Source organism: Orcinus orca, chromosome 13 (assembly GCF_937001465.1).
Source record: "Orcinus orca chromosome 13, mOrcOrc1.1, whole genome shotgun sequence".
NCBI classification, from domain to species: Eukaryota; Metazoa; Chordata; class Mammalia; order Artiodactyla; family Delphinidae; genus Orcinus; species Orcinus orca.
This window is the reverse complement of record NC_064571.1, coordinates 60,637,588-60,652,521: the sequence shown is the minus strand read 5'-3', so window position 1 is coordinate 60,652,521 and position 14,934 is coordinate 60,637,588. Positions and strand designations below refer to the sequence as shown.

Here is a 14,934-nt window from a genome sequence, read left to right as displayed (position 1 = left end):
TTTCATGATATTCTGCAAAGAGTGTCTTGACTTGCCCAGGTGCTCTGCTCTCTGGACACTGAGAACACTGAATCATGTTAACAACTGGCAAAGAAAGAAATTCCAAGAGGTAGAAAAAATAGCTATTATGAGCCTTTAAGGTCTCTTCTGACCCAGAATTTTCATGAAAATCCCACTTAAAAGCATGCCACATTCACCTATTAAAGGTTCAGATAGGTAATATTTAGCACTAAGATACCATTTCATTTAAAATGTGCTTTCATATAAAGCTTCAGACCTCTTTCCTTCTCTCTCTCTTGTATCTTTTAAAGAACTGTTTGAGACTGCATTACTCTTACATTATAGGTTAAACTTTTTTCTTGACAGTACCCATAATTTAGATTTACAAGGGTTTTGAAAACCTACCAAAAAACTTTCAGAAGAAAGGAAATAAACATTACTGCATCGTAAATCCATACTTAATCCTTGTTTAAACTCTATTAAGCCCAAATACTCTGAGTATTAACCTAATTCAGTTAGAACTAAACCAGACACAAGCAATTGATTATACTGTAACTGTAATGATTCCAGTTTCCAGATAACAAGGTTTTCTACTTTACCTTAGATGGCGAAGATTCCGCTGGGGCAGATTCTGGTCGTCTTCGTGGAGGAACAGGAGGGGGGACAGGCACTTCATCAGTGCTCTTGGTTAAACTTATAGATGATACTGAAGCAGATCCTGTAGGATGTTAAATTTTTTGAAAAGTTCACAGGAATTTTATTTCATCTATCAATCCTGAAAAGACTTGGAAACTGCTTATATTTATTAAAAGAAATGTACAGAAGTATCAAAAGCAGTTCAATAAATCAACAACCAATAGTATTTCCTTTATTAAAGCAAACTGCTATAAAAGCATGCAGAAATTTCTTAGCAGAATTTTCAGGAAAAAAGCTGCCTAAGATATTCTGTTATTATGTTTCTTGAACAAAATAACATTCCCACTGTTAACTATTACTGGAATTTTTTATTTGGATCTGAGTCTCAGATTTCTGGAAGAGACAGCAAACTATTAAAAACCTTTGGAATGGTAATTTCTGTTAAGCTTTTTTGATGGGCTCATTTTTTCCTCTGACTTTATTAGTACAGAATTTTCTTGCCTTCACTAGATAGTCCTTGGGGATAGTTTCTGATCTTAACCACTCTCTCCAATGTCTCTCCCGGCAATCCCCTCAAAGGATGCCAGGGAGAGAATCTAGTGCCTGGGGGAGGGGTCTCTCCTCAGTGTGCTTAGATATTGTTCTCCTTGGCAGGGAAGCAAAGTCAGGTTCATCATACTCTAATCCAAAAATTTTCATTGTGATGGAGGTATTTAAGATGACTGAGGCAGTGTGCTGATAATAAAAACAGAAATTACACTAGAAATCTGGTGAACCTGATTTAGGAGTAAGTTGATAAACTGGCACCAAAAAGTTAAGTAAAGCCTCTAACTGTAACACATCTTACAGACATTTATAATGACAAGGACTTAATATAAGCATATAAATAATTACACTTTGAAAAACATTTATGTAAGTTGTTAACTAGTTTATCAGCACAATGAAAAAGATATGAAAAAACACTTAAATGGTCGTTCAAAATTATATTTGGCAGGTTCTTTTTCTCCTTTAAACATTGACAGTTTTTATTTTGCCAATTAAATAACAATATAGAACTTAAAAAGAGTAATTTCTGTATTGATATTATTTAAATGAACATTTTGATCACCTACCTTTTTTCTTAAGAGACTATGTAAGTTAATTTAGCTTTAAGAATATTTTCCATTGTACACATTTTGAAATCATTTGTATGAAGAACAACAACAAAAAACGATCTATTAGCTTAAAATTTATGAAATAGTTTGGTGAATTGTTAGTTTACTTTAAAATTAAAAGCAAATACCTACATTGGAACTTTATTTTGCTTATCAGTGATGAATATTTAGATTATATAATACAGATAGGTACAATGATAAGATAGCTGTTCTAAAGTCAAATAATAGTCATTTGCCTACAATCTGTGCTGTTCCCAGGCTAAGTGACTTAGACACTGCACGTAGCTGCCAACATTCTCAGATGCGCATGCATGCTCTTGCTTTTTTTTTAAAAGTTGAGCATTTAAAATATGTTTAGAACTCCAGAGTTGGAAATGAGAAGTGCTTAAATGTGGAAGCCACCCATATAATAATGTTCTTTCAAAAGAGAAAAAAAGATTTTACAAAAAGCATGAAAAATATGTAAGTTTAAGCAAATCATTTATGGTCAAAAGATAGCACAAGTGAAGGCCTCACTTCTAAGATGCTGCAAAGCAAGGTACCAATACTGCCAGACCCAAGACGAGTTTTAGCAGGAAAGGTTACATTTGGTTTAATCTTTAAAGCCAAAGCGAAAATTATGAGTCTTAAACCAAATATACTAACTTGGGCCATGGGGCAGTGTAACTTGGATAAAGACGGTATCGCTGCCTGTGAAAGGAAACAAGAAAAAGTATATATTTTTTCTTTCACTGATATATTCAAACTCATCTGTAAAAATTTATTTATGATAGAAATGTTATTTTTGTCATTCTAGTTTTAAAGAATGGTAGAACAGTTTAGCAAAAGCTCATTACTACTTACTTTTGAGAAAGATAAAGAACTAAACTGCATTAATATTGGGAATTTTCCAGATTCCTTTTAGATTCACTACTTGATGCCATAATAATTAAATGAAAAGCATTCTTGAGAAAACTATATACAATATCCTGTATATTAGAGGAAGACTTTCAAAAAATGTATAAACCCAATGTGAGCAAAGAATTCAGCTGGACCTACAGAAATATGTCATTTACTAAGGATTATTTTGAAAAACCAAACTTGTGAAAGTAAGTAGTAAATAATAAATTTATGTTATAAAAATTGAAACATAAAAGGAAATTTCTTACTACTATAATTATTATAAAGTTTTGGAAATGTTCTTGGGGCATATGTTCATCACAAAATAACCACAGCTTTGGATATTACAAACAAGCTTCAAAGTGATATAGCTTTTTTTCCTTCTATATTTTTAAACACTTAAAAAAATCATTAAACAGTTTTGGTGCTTAGACAGATTTTATATAGGAAACTCTGATAATTTTTGAATGTCTAATTTCAACAACACTAGCCCCAAGAGCATTAAAGTAGAAAAACTGAGACAAAGGCTAGAAGATCTATACTGCTTCTAAATCGATATAGGTGTTTAGGTTACACTGCCTCATATTACCAACATATTGAACAGATAATATCCAAGAGACTAAAGCAATACTTATAGCACTAGACTGAGCTGATTTTTAAAACTTCAGGTTTCTCTCATTTTTGCACAATAGGCAATCACTCAAATAATTAGGGCTGTTGTTTTTCTAGCTTCTTTGCTCAGAATGAGGATAATTTAACGTCCTAGGTTCAGTGGGCGGAATTATTAATTTGATTGCTTATACAGATACAGTGTTCTTATTTCCCAGACAGCTCCAATTTCAAATAATCTATCCTATTACCTCCTTTCCATATGTACCGATATTTACTTGGAGGCTCTGGTTACTAAGGGTAGCAATCCAGCTAATTCTAATAAGTTAGCTCTCAAAAGATTAAAATTCATTTTTACACTTTGATATTAAATAATTCTGCTACTGTGTCAAAGATTCTGTTTACTAAAAATCAGATTCTCTTCACTAACATAATAGGGGTTAAAGGGGGTTATCTGCTTTAGTGTTTACTACTTATGTATTTTCCAGTTTTCTTGGAAAGGAAATAAATATGCCTTCTGGAGATAAGCCTCAAGAACATGGTCTTATACTTAGTACAATACAGGAGTAAAATCAAAAGACAAAGCTCATGACAGTTACCAACTGCAGGCTTTTAGAAAGAATGATTACACCTATGCATACACACTTGTGCACGCAGACGCAGACTTGGCTTTGATCATATTTATATATAGCACAGGCTTAGATTCATGTGTAAACTTGGGGCACTTTTCTGATTTGTCACTTCAAACTAATTGCTTGGTCTTACTGCCTGGAAAATGCTATTTAAAAACTCTCAGAATTAAACATTATATATATCAAGAAATATATACTAGGAATTCTTGTCAGCTAGGTACTGAACAAATTTATTGATAATGACTTAGGAGTGAAACCCAGTTAATCAAAAAGTAGTATCAGTTTGTTAAATACAAATCCCAGACAACAGATCAGTGGTTCTCCATCGTGGCTGCACATTAGACCCTGCTAGGGAGCTTTTAAAAAATACTGATGCCCATGTGCCAATGCCAGTCTAACTCAAGCATGGGCTGGGCATATAGGTATTTTTTAAAGCTCCCCAGGGGGACTGTATGTCCAACCAGGGTTGAAACCACTGTTGAAGATAATCTCCAATTTATAATTGAGTCATTCTTGGAATAGGAATAAGCATTTTCCTATAGAAAAAAATTATATAAATCATGAATAACTTCTTAAACTCACAATAGCCTGTTAAATGCAAGCGTATGAAATCAGAAATTAATCACATAATAATCTTCTATGAAGAAAAGCCTTGCATTCCAGCTTCAAATGCTTGGAATACATTTTTTCTTGTTAAAGCTTTCCCTACTAAGGGATGGGGCTGAAGCTCATCTGCAGCCTACAGACCAGGCCAGACCTATGGCTTCCTTTTATGACCAGGCAACCTTCAAACAGGAAAGTACCAAGAGCACTTCATCCTCCTCCCTCCATGCTATAGCCAGAGATGCAAAGCTGGGTGGTCTCTCCCCTTTTCCCGGCCACTGTCATCATCACCTCAGAGGTGGACCTGGTCAGGATAAGGTGTGGAGCAGGGTTCTGAACGTGAGAATGTATGTAGCAGCAGTAGGTAGGTGGCCAGTTTCCTTCCCTCTCTGTCTTCACCACAAAGCTTTCCGTGACCATTCTTGCCTACTCCGTGGTCATCTTTGTGTAAACTTCTACAGCATTAATGTCTTTGCCACTCATTTAGCATTTTGCTAATAAATTAGCACTTATACATCTTCTCTGGTGAAGCCTGCAATCTTACTGAGAGATGAAAAAAATCATGGTACAAACAGAATCAAGCACTTAACAATGGTTAAGCATGTAACTATGATTTTCTTGGTACTATGATTATTTTTTTAACATCTCAGTATGATTGCAAGCCCTAACAGGGAAGGTGTGTCACTGCTTAGCAAGAAATGAGATATGCAACAGATACTGGCTGAAAAAATTAATCTTTGTTTTTAAAGTAAGTTATTTTTGGAAAAAAAACTATAAGAAGCAAAAAAAACTATTATAACTGATCAAAAATTCTAGTCAAACTCTGCCTTTTAAAAAACGTAAGCAATGGAACTTTTTGCCTCATTGTATGGAGTGGACTATGTTCAGATGACTTAAGAATGTAGGTACAGCAGCTCTTTCCTGCCAGGCCCTGAGGGAAGCAAGGAAGTAGGTATTCACTCTAGTGGCAACACAGTGAGTACCAGGCTGGACGTGCTGGTGATCCACCACCCCCCCCCATAACACTAGCAGATCTGTTAAGCAGAGTGGGGTCAAAAGCAGATGAGGACCTTTAATATACACAGACCACTAATGAACTTTAAGTAAGGGACTAACTGAGCATACAGATGGTTTTATATTATACTGGCTTACTTAATTTCAAAATCAGTTATTGTCAATTTTTACTAAGAACAGAGGGAGTAGTAATAGGGGCTTTCTTTTTCACAAAGGAAGAGAAATGGAAAAAATCTTCAGGGCTAAGATTACAAAGCCTAAGGTTTCTCTACTTGTCTAGCTATTTTTAGTTAATATTCTTCCACTGTCACATATGACAAAGCACTGATCCAGAGCGCTGCATTCCAAAATGATTCCCTTTTCCCTGTTTGACTAATAATTTAAAGATTTAGCACTAGTGGGGAAAGTAGTAGGCTTATCTCCTGTTTTTCTACATCTCCCATTTTTAGCTACTTAAACTAAGAGAAATAGAATTTGCAATTGATGGCCTTCATGTGATTTCACTAATTCACTCATGGGAATCTTTATAATATAGATCACAGCCAACTGCTCTTGAAAAAACACCCTTCAAACAGTTAAATGGGTCATAATAAACAAGGATTTTAAGTCAGGTATACTGTGAAAAGTGCTGCTTTTATTTTATTACCTAATTTAGGAGGTTGGCGAATTGGGGAAAATAAATGGGAATTTTTTTAACCTGGTGTTTATTTTAACTTATAAAAAATATCTGATAGCCTACTGTGTGCATAACATGACTTCATAATCCTCAGTAGCCAAACAAGGCCAAGTTGTGGCAATTCTTAAAACAAATACACTTTAGGTGGTAAAAAGATAAGACAAACTGCTGGGTAACTACAAATATATATACAACATGGGAATAAATAAACGGGATTCTGGACCAAATCTCAAAATAATATACCTCCAAAAAATAATTTTTTTTAAGTTAGATTCTCTGAGTTGGAAGAAATCTTAAAAATCTAGTTTAATCCCCAGAAGGCACAGAAAAAGTATTTTATCGAAAATCAGAAAGCTCACTAGCAGACTGGGATGACAAACTAGGATTCCTAACTCCTACGTCAGTGCTTCTCAACCTCCTCCCGAATAATAATGTCATGCTGCCTCTCACTATTGGATTCTATAACATCAAATATTAGGGCAGAACTTGAACTGTACACTGAGCTAGGACAGCCAATGGGAAGAGCATGTGGAAATGGTTGTGAGAGGGTTAAAGCCGACTGAATTCAAACTCTGATTTGATAATGAACAAATGAAAAAAGGTTGTGGGTTCTTAGTAGAGATTGAAAGCTCCACATGAAATTGATTAAAAAATTAATGGAAGCATGGTGCTCTAGATATAAAAGGCAGCCTCTTCAAAGGGCTAGGGCTGGGCTGTACAGTTTGGCACCCATTAGCCACATGTGGTTATTAAGCATTTGAATGTGGCTAGTCCAAATTGAGATGTGCTATAAGTGTAAAACGTATACTGCATTTTGAAGATTTAGAACCAAAAAAGAGATTGTAAAGTGTCTCAGTAAATTTTTATACTGATTTCATATTGAAATGACAACATTCTGCATATGCTGGGTTAAATAAAATATATTACTAAAATTAATTTCACCTAATTCTTTTTGCTTTTTTAAAATGTGGCTAAAGATCATTTAAAGTTACACATGTGGTTCACATTATATTTCTATTGGACAGCAGTGATTTAGAACTAGGAAAGGGATGAGCAACAGTATGCAGGCTGTGAGATTTGTACAGCTGGGCTTGAAAGCATAGGAGTGTATTAGCTGGCACTATATACCACCTGCTGGATGGTGTAGACTGAAAAAGGGTTAAGTAGGAGTTTGAATTTGATACATTGCAAAATTAGAAACTACAGAGTTTGGTTGGAAAGGAACCAGGTACTGAGCAGTATTCAAATATAATTTTGGAGGCAGCAATCAGATTGACATTCCATGCAGATTTTAGGAGTTATCTTTGTTTCCTCCAGAAGTTAGAGATGCATTTTAAATTCACCAATTGAAAACAAATGCTCAAATGAGATTTCAATTACCAATTTCATCATCAGGCCTATCTGTAAATTATAATACATTTAAAGAGGGTTGTTCTAACAGATAAACTGCTGGAGTTTAGAATTTATTTTATATTTCTATAATAATAGCTTTTGAAATGGTATTTGATTTACCTACAAATTTACAAAATATATATATATACAGATTCCTTTTTACCTCTAGCACATATAACACTAACAATTACTTAAAGCACTTAAAACTTGAGCACCTACTTGAGTGAAAAGGGCTTGAATGATCAGAATCAAATACGCTGCAAACATCTGTGGTACTAGAAGCACCAGAAGCAGGAGGAGGTGTTAACGGTGTTCTTGGAGAATTTGGTGCAGATGCTGTACTTTCTGTTTCACTTTCAGGGATCCTACTATAACTAATTTTCCTTGGCTCTTGCTGCAGAGGTGTGGGATGTCTCATAGTACCTGGTCTTGGGTTTGATGGACGAACACCAGGAGATTTTAGGGGATAGCTATATTTTTTTGGCTGTAGACATATCAAAAGAAACACAACACTTACAACACCATAATGGAAAAGAAGGTTCTTCTATAAATGCTTGGTAAAATTCGATTAGTATCTAGGAAAACCACAAAGCACTAATAAAGAAGTGACATAACGATTCAAATCAAAGTGTCCAAGTTGAAGAGTTAACACCCCATTTCCATAAAGCCTTGGCTATCTAAATTATTAGGGATGCCATCAGGATCATTTGAGCTATTTACAAATGCATTAAACTGCTTGAGTTTTCATCTGTTTATGTTAGTTTTATGGCATTTTTTTTCTTACAGAGTGATCATTTCTCAATGATATCAGTGTGTCTCATTGGAGCAGACTATATAGCTATTTCCAATTTGCTGTTTTTAATCCATCTTTTAAAAAACTGTTTTAGGCCTTGAGAAATTTTCTTGTGACGTAATTTCATAAGCTTTGGTTCACAGACATTATGAGATTTATCTTCGTTACTTAGAAGCCATTTATGTTTACTTCTTGATTCTTGACTTTCTTATGAATAAGAGAGATTATATTCAGAACAGTGAGATGATGATACTGTACATAAACTTGGCCAGGCAGTTACTAGTAATAAGAAAGAATGGAAACTTTATTTCACCCCCAAAAAAGTATCTTTAGCCAAGCCTGTTATTTTTATGGCTAATGATTCAAGGTTAAAAGTTCTCATAAAAAGTACTTATATAAGTACATATATTTATTATAAGTGAATTAGTATAAATTATCAGATTTCCTGCCCTTAACATAAATACCGAATAACATTTTTTGTTAAGTTGGCCATATTTGCCCAACTTCTTCATCTATCATATTAGGATTTATTCACATTAATATTAGTGCCCATTTACCTAGAACTAAGTGGAATAATCCTGAGCATATTTATTAAGCATTTATTCACTATTTTTATCCATTACATGTGCACGTCATCTCTAAATGCCTTTATAGAAAACTATAAACCACCAGATATAGATGACAACTGTAAAAAATATATAAATGTAAAAGAAATATAAATGTATGAATGCTTACAAATCTTGGGAGAGGCTTAGGGTTTCGTGGTTCTATTTCTAGGGATTTGTTGAAAAGATAATCTGTAAATTCTTTTTCCATACTATTTCCCATTGGATTCAAGTTTTCAAAGAACCTCTAAAATAGATGCCAAGAAAAACAATTATTAATATTAAATAATTTAAGTTCAGTTTAAAGTTCATGAAAATAATTTAAGAAAACATTTAACGTAAGAAAATTGGAATTATTTAAGTTTTATTTTCCTTTTTCTCCGCAATAAACCTGCCTCTTATCAGGTGGTTATAAACTTAATCAGAAATATGTGTTCTCAAATAATTCAACTTACTTTGATATCTGATTCTACTCGTAAACAATAAGGCTGATTTTGGTACTGCTGGATCTCGCCTGTTATTTCTGCTACTTTCCTCCTTTTGCTAAAGTTTATAAGCTCTTTTCCATGCCTTTTTAGGACCTCAGGGTTGCCTTCTTCTGTTTTCAAGATATTAGTTAGATAAATTCCTAGAAGAGATAATAAATTATTTCAAGGATAAAAATGGAAAAGGCTAGTTTTTTTCTTTCTCAGTAATTATAGGTATATTACACTGTACCATCTCAACCATCATAACCAAAGAATTAAGGCACAAATTTCCATTCTATGAAAAACAACAAGCTAAGTTAATATCAAAGAAAGATTTTTATAAGTATCAAATTCTTCTGTGACTTAAGTTCTATAAATACCCAGGAAAAAGGGAGACCAAGTTTAACAAAATTAATAGATTTTCAGGAGCAATAACCAATTTCCCACCCCCCACACCCATATGTTATTTAACATTAAGTCATGGTTTTGTTAAAGGAGCTTTAAGAATAACCCATCACTATTAACACATATTTTTGGCAAAACAGGAAAACGTCAAATTTAGAGGATCATATTTTCTGCTTACTCAGCTCCTGAGGCCCCCAAGAGGTCGTTAGGCTTTGTAATCAGAGGTAGTACTGTTTGGATAGGCTGACTCGTGAAAATGTGGGCGGATGTGCAAGCCTATCAAACACAGGACTGCATGTGATTTATGTATATTCTGGTCTTCAGTACTTCTAGAATTATGTCAACCTGGTAAGGGAGCTCCTGTTTCCCCACCACTGCAGTTTGTGCACTGGATGAGGAGGAGAATGAACAAAATAGCAGGCATTTTAGTTCCTTTCTGTTCTAGCATAAAGGTTCTGGAGCCAACTCTGCTGCTTTCTCCTCTTGTGATCTTGTGCAAGTTGCTTAGCCTTGGTTTGCTCATCTCTAAAATGAGGACAGCAGGGTTGCTGTGAGAAATAAATGAGTAAATTTATGTACAGGCTTAGAATGGGGCCTGACAAAAGTAGATGCTTAATTAGCTGTGGTTGGGATTGTTGATACTGTTGTTGCTATTCTTGCCCTATCCTATTTCTGCCTTTTCCTCTGAAGTACTGACTATGATGCTTTGGGAAAAAAAAAAGTGTGAATATCTGAGTTCATTTGCTCAGTACACATTTGCTGAGTCTCTGCTGTACGCCAAGCACTGCATTAGGTACTGCAGATACAAAGATGAACAAGACACACAGTTCCTGACTTCAAGGAGTTCAGAGTGTTGAATGTGGGCTACTACAGTACCATTTGGTAAGTGCTATATTAATTAGTACTAATGCATAAGATGCTATGAGAGCACAAACAAGATGTGCCTAACTCTGCCTTGAGCTGTTGGGAGTAGCAGAAGCATCACAGATTAAAATATGCTTAAAGTAAGTCTCAAAAAATGAATAGAAGTTTAATAAGCAGAATAAGATAGAGGGGCATTCTAAGCAAAGCAGCCACGTGTTTGAAGGCACTGGTTTTTGTGAAGCTTGGAGGCATACTCAGAAATGGCTAGCCTTTAGAGGTTTGGTCTGTGGGGTGGAGGAAGAGTGGCAGGAAATGAGGATAGGCAGAGGCAAGGAATCAGTAGTTCTAATCCCTTCTCCACCACTGCAGGTTAGCCACTGGATGAGGAGAGGGATGAACAAAGCAACAGGCACTTCAGTTCTAATCACAGATTAGTGGTTCTAAATGGTTTTGTGGTAGAGGCAAACGTTTGGTTTTTTTTGGCTGCACTGCACTGTTTGTGAGATTTCAGTTCCCCGACCAGGGATCAAACCTAGGCCCTCAGCGGTGAGAGTGCCAAGTCCCAACCACTGGACCGCCAGGGAATTCCCGACGCAAACTTTTAAATACGAGAATATTTGGCTACGTTCTTGGCAAGATTAAATAACTCAAAATCAATAGTGAACAGTTAGCAATAATGAGACATGATAGACATCCATGCCTGTTTGGTTCTAGAAAGCATCCAGTTATTCAGTGTATTAGTTACTTGGCTATTTCTCAGCACCTAGGCTACTCTTGATTATATATTCATAAGACAAATTGACCATGTGTTCTAGTAAGCACAGGCTCTTTTATTTTCCACATCTGCCTGTCACTGGCTTTTTTACTTGCAGTCGGTTATATTCTCCTCTACACTAAGTTGCATGACCCACTTAGTTCAACGTTCAGTCTGACAAACGTCCGTGACAGTACACATATTTAATGGGAGCCAAAATTAACCTTCCATATTGGCCACAAATTGATGGCCCAACTATGAAGAGTTTGTGGGTAGTAGCACCCGTACAGGGTCACAAAGAGCCTTTTTAAAAGAGCTTAGCTTTTATCCAGTAGGTAATTAGGAGACTATCAGCATCTTTCCATTCTAGAATGATTACTCTGGTTGTACTGTGACGCTAGATGGGTTAGAAGGAGTTAAGACTAGAAGCAGGAAGCTCAGTTAACAGAGTAAAAGTCATCTTGGTGAGATGATGAGGGCTACCTTAGGGCTCACGGGGATAGAGTGGAGTGCATAAATATCTAAGAGGTAAATGCCACAAGAACTGATTAAGTGGTTTGGGCAGAGGGTAGGCACAGCGGGAAGGAAGACTCTCACCTTTGTGCTTGAGGGACTGACTGGGTGGTGGTGTAATGACTGACCTGGGGAACATGGGGATAATAAATTGTGGGATATTGTAGGTGTTAAAAGTATACTTGAAAGAAGTTGTGAAAATGCTTACAAGTAGCATTTTGGGAGAGTTCAGGATAAAATTTGGAATTATTTTATGACAAATTAACGGCTAGTTAAAAGGAGAACAAATAATTAAAGAGGTGGTGTTCAAACTTTGTTGATCATAAACTACATCAGTAAAAAAATGTTTAAGCATGCACTCTCTCTCTCTCTCTGTGTATATGTATAATAAAAAATGTAGTGCAAATATGTACATAGATGTACATAGATTTAATTTTTTTTAAAAAGGTCATTTTACATACCCTGCTCTAGGGACAGCTGTTCTAGGGAGAGGAAAAGCAGAGCATTATGACAAATGATGAAGAGGGGTGAGGTTTCACCTCTTTGCTGACACCCTTCCCAAGCTTTTCAGGAAAAAGTGGCTGCTCAGGGTTCACAGAACACTCTGTTCATACTTTGATTGTTTCTACAATACAGTGTTATATTTACTACATAGCACTATAATTTATTTTTCTGCTCTTTCAAGGGAGCTTATTGAGGATAACACTATGTTTTACTTGTCTCTCTATTCTCAACACCTAGCCCTGGGCCTGACACATACAGGCATTCGACAGATATTTCTGAATGAATAAAAGCAGCACACTATTTCAGAATAGAAAAGAAAGCATTTGCAGACTAGACCGGGATACAAGAGACATACGGTCAATTCTAAAATGGCAGGAAAACAAGAGTGGAGATGGAACAAACTGACAAGAAACAGAAGGAGAACACAAAATTAGAGCAGTGTGAAAGGAAAAGAGCAAAGCTGATGTTACAGGCTTGGAGTTTTGTGCAGAGAGGTGAGACTTGGTTGAGGTAGAAATCTACGTCCTTTTACCTGAGAGGAAATGTTAGTTTGCCTATACATATTCATTCTACCTATGAGTAGAACCTTGTAGTGTATGGAGAAAAATTGGGAAATAGACCAGTAGCCTGGCATAGCCTTGGAAGGAGAAATTGCCTGACTTTTATTATTCTGTAAATAGTGCAGTGCCAGCAAAAAAATCTGAGTAAGAATTCTGCTAAGATGATAGAGAAAGTAGAAGTGTCAGATACTACCCCTGAGCCTCCTATAGAGGAGAAAAAAATCCAGTATCCAGAATTAAGGATAAGAATCTAGAAGAAGTTTCTACAATTGATCATATAGATGAAATGGAACTAAGCAGCAGCAATAATATCTACCTAGTGGGTCAGAACCATGAAAGGCTACCTGGCTAACCTTTAGCTTGGAAATAGCAAAAATCTCCTAGAGCATCAGAACTGACCAGAGACTTAATAATCAGGAAGATAAGCAGATATGGGTAGGAAGGCTGGCAGGCAGGCTGTCTGCACCTATCAAACCACCTACATGTTTGCAATCACTCACTAAATCATATGGCTCACTTTAAAACACAATGGAATACTACTCTAAATACAGGTCTGAAATTTCCTTTTTTCTCTTAACAACATGTTAACAAAAGTCAATTACGTTAGTTCATAGAGATCTGAAAGAGAATACAGTTTGTTTGTATGAATAAATGTCCACCAATCAGGTGATATAATGGAGTAGCAGGGGCCAAACATGAGTCCAATGAACAGGCCCTGTGGTTTCATTTCACCTCTGTGTAACAGGGGCCATAGGATATCATGAGTAGCATGACTCTAAGTTCAGTGAGTGTACTGAGTGACTAAGATATTTCGCTTTTTTCTAAGCACCTGACATAGCCCCGATACTTAGTGGTACTCAAGAAATATTTGTTGACGGGTTGAATGAAATGAACATCAGACTGAGGTCCTTCCCAGGCTCCCTTGTATGAACTGGCACCATAGTTACCACACTTAAAAGTAAATGCATAGACTTCAATGCTTTATCAGAAAGAGAAATGAACTCAACAGTTTTATCAAGAATTTAGGGGGAAAAATCCTCAGAAAACGGAATAAATTAACAATGATAAAAAGTAATACATGACATAAAAACTATAAAATCAGAGAGAATAACTGTTTCAACTTTTATTGTTTGGAAGAAAAACACAGTAAAACAAACAAGTAAAAATAGAAACAAAAACATATTGCAAATAAGAGCAATTTTAAAAGTAGCATTTTTATAGAGTGAATGCTAGTACTTTTAGAATACTGAAATGAGACAACTGTGTAGCAAACAAAACTGAAATAGAAAAAAAATTAAGGAAGAAATGAAAATGTTATTATAGAATTACATACTACAAAAGATTCTAGGCCCAGATGGTTTTTCTGTTGGAATATTTCACAGTTTAAAGGCTAGATCATTTCATGATATTCTGGAATAGAATAAGATGGAAAGCTGCTTAACTCATGTTACAAAGTAAATATAACCATAATAACAAAAGCTGATAAATATAGGACAAGAAGAAAAACCACAAACCAATCTCACTTATAAAGATGGATGCAAAAATCCTGAATAAAATGATAATGAATAGAATTCATTTGTATATTTAAAAGACTAATCCACCATGAATATGAAAGACTTAATGTTGGTTAACAGAAAGGTTCAGTATTAGCAAACCTATAATTTTAATTTGCTAAATAAGAAAAATCATTTTGCTCTCACTAAGACAGCAAACTATAAAGGTAAATGTATACTGCCAACAAAAACACAGAAGATAACTATGCAAAGAAATTGTCTTAACATAATAAATAGCATCGAATCAAGCAAATAGCAAAATTATACCTATCCCTGCTGAAACAGAGATGAAAACAGAACTTCTTCTTTTTATTACTGTTT

The 14,934-nt window shown here is 35.3% G+C and overlaps 1 protein-coding gene across 4 annotated transcripts in view; it reads right to left on the bottom strand.

Annotated features, from left to right (window-relative positions):
• The window catches only part of SOS1 (SOS Ras/Rac guanine nucleotide exchange factor 1), a 149,536-nt gene that overhangs the window by 2,182 nt on the left and 132,420 nt on the right, over positions 1–14,934 (bottom strand). For 3 of the 4 annotated variants that reach the window (XM_004265031.4, XM_049696461.1, XM_049696460.1), the window contains 5 exons: positions 9,449–9,621; positions 9,124–9,240; positions 7,815–8,079; positions 2,436–2,480; positions 600–718 (listed from right to left, as the gene is read on the bottom strand). In XM_004265031.4, coding sequence (XP_004265079.1) covers positions 600–718; positions 2,436–2,480; positions 7,815–8,079; positions 9,124–9,240; positions 9,449–9,621 — 719 coding nt within the window. The remainder of the gene's footprint in view (positions 1–599; positions 719–2,435; positions 2,481–7,814; positions 8,080–9,123; positions 9,241–9,448; positions 9,622–14,934) is intronic. The other variant, XM_012531305.3, reaches the window with a different exon arrangement.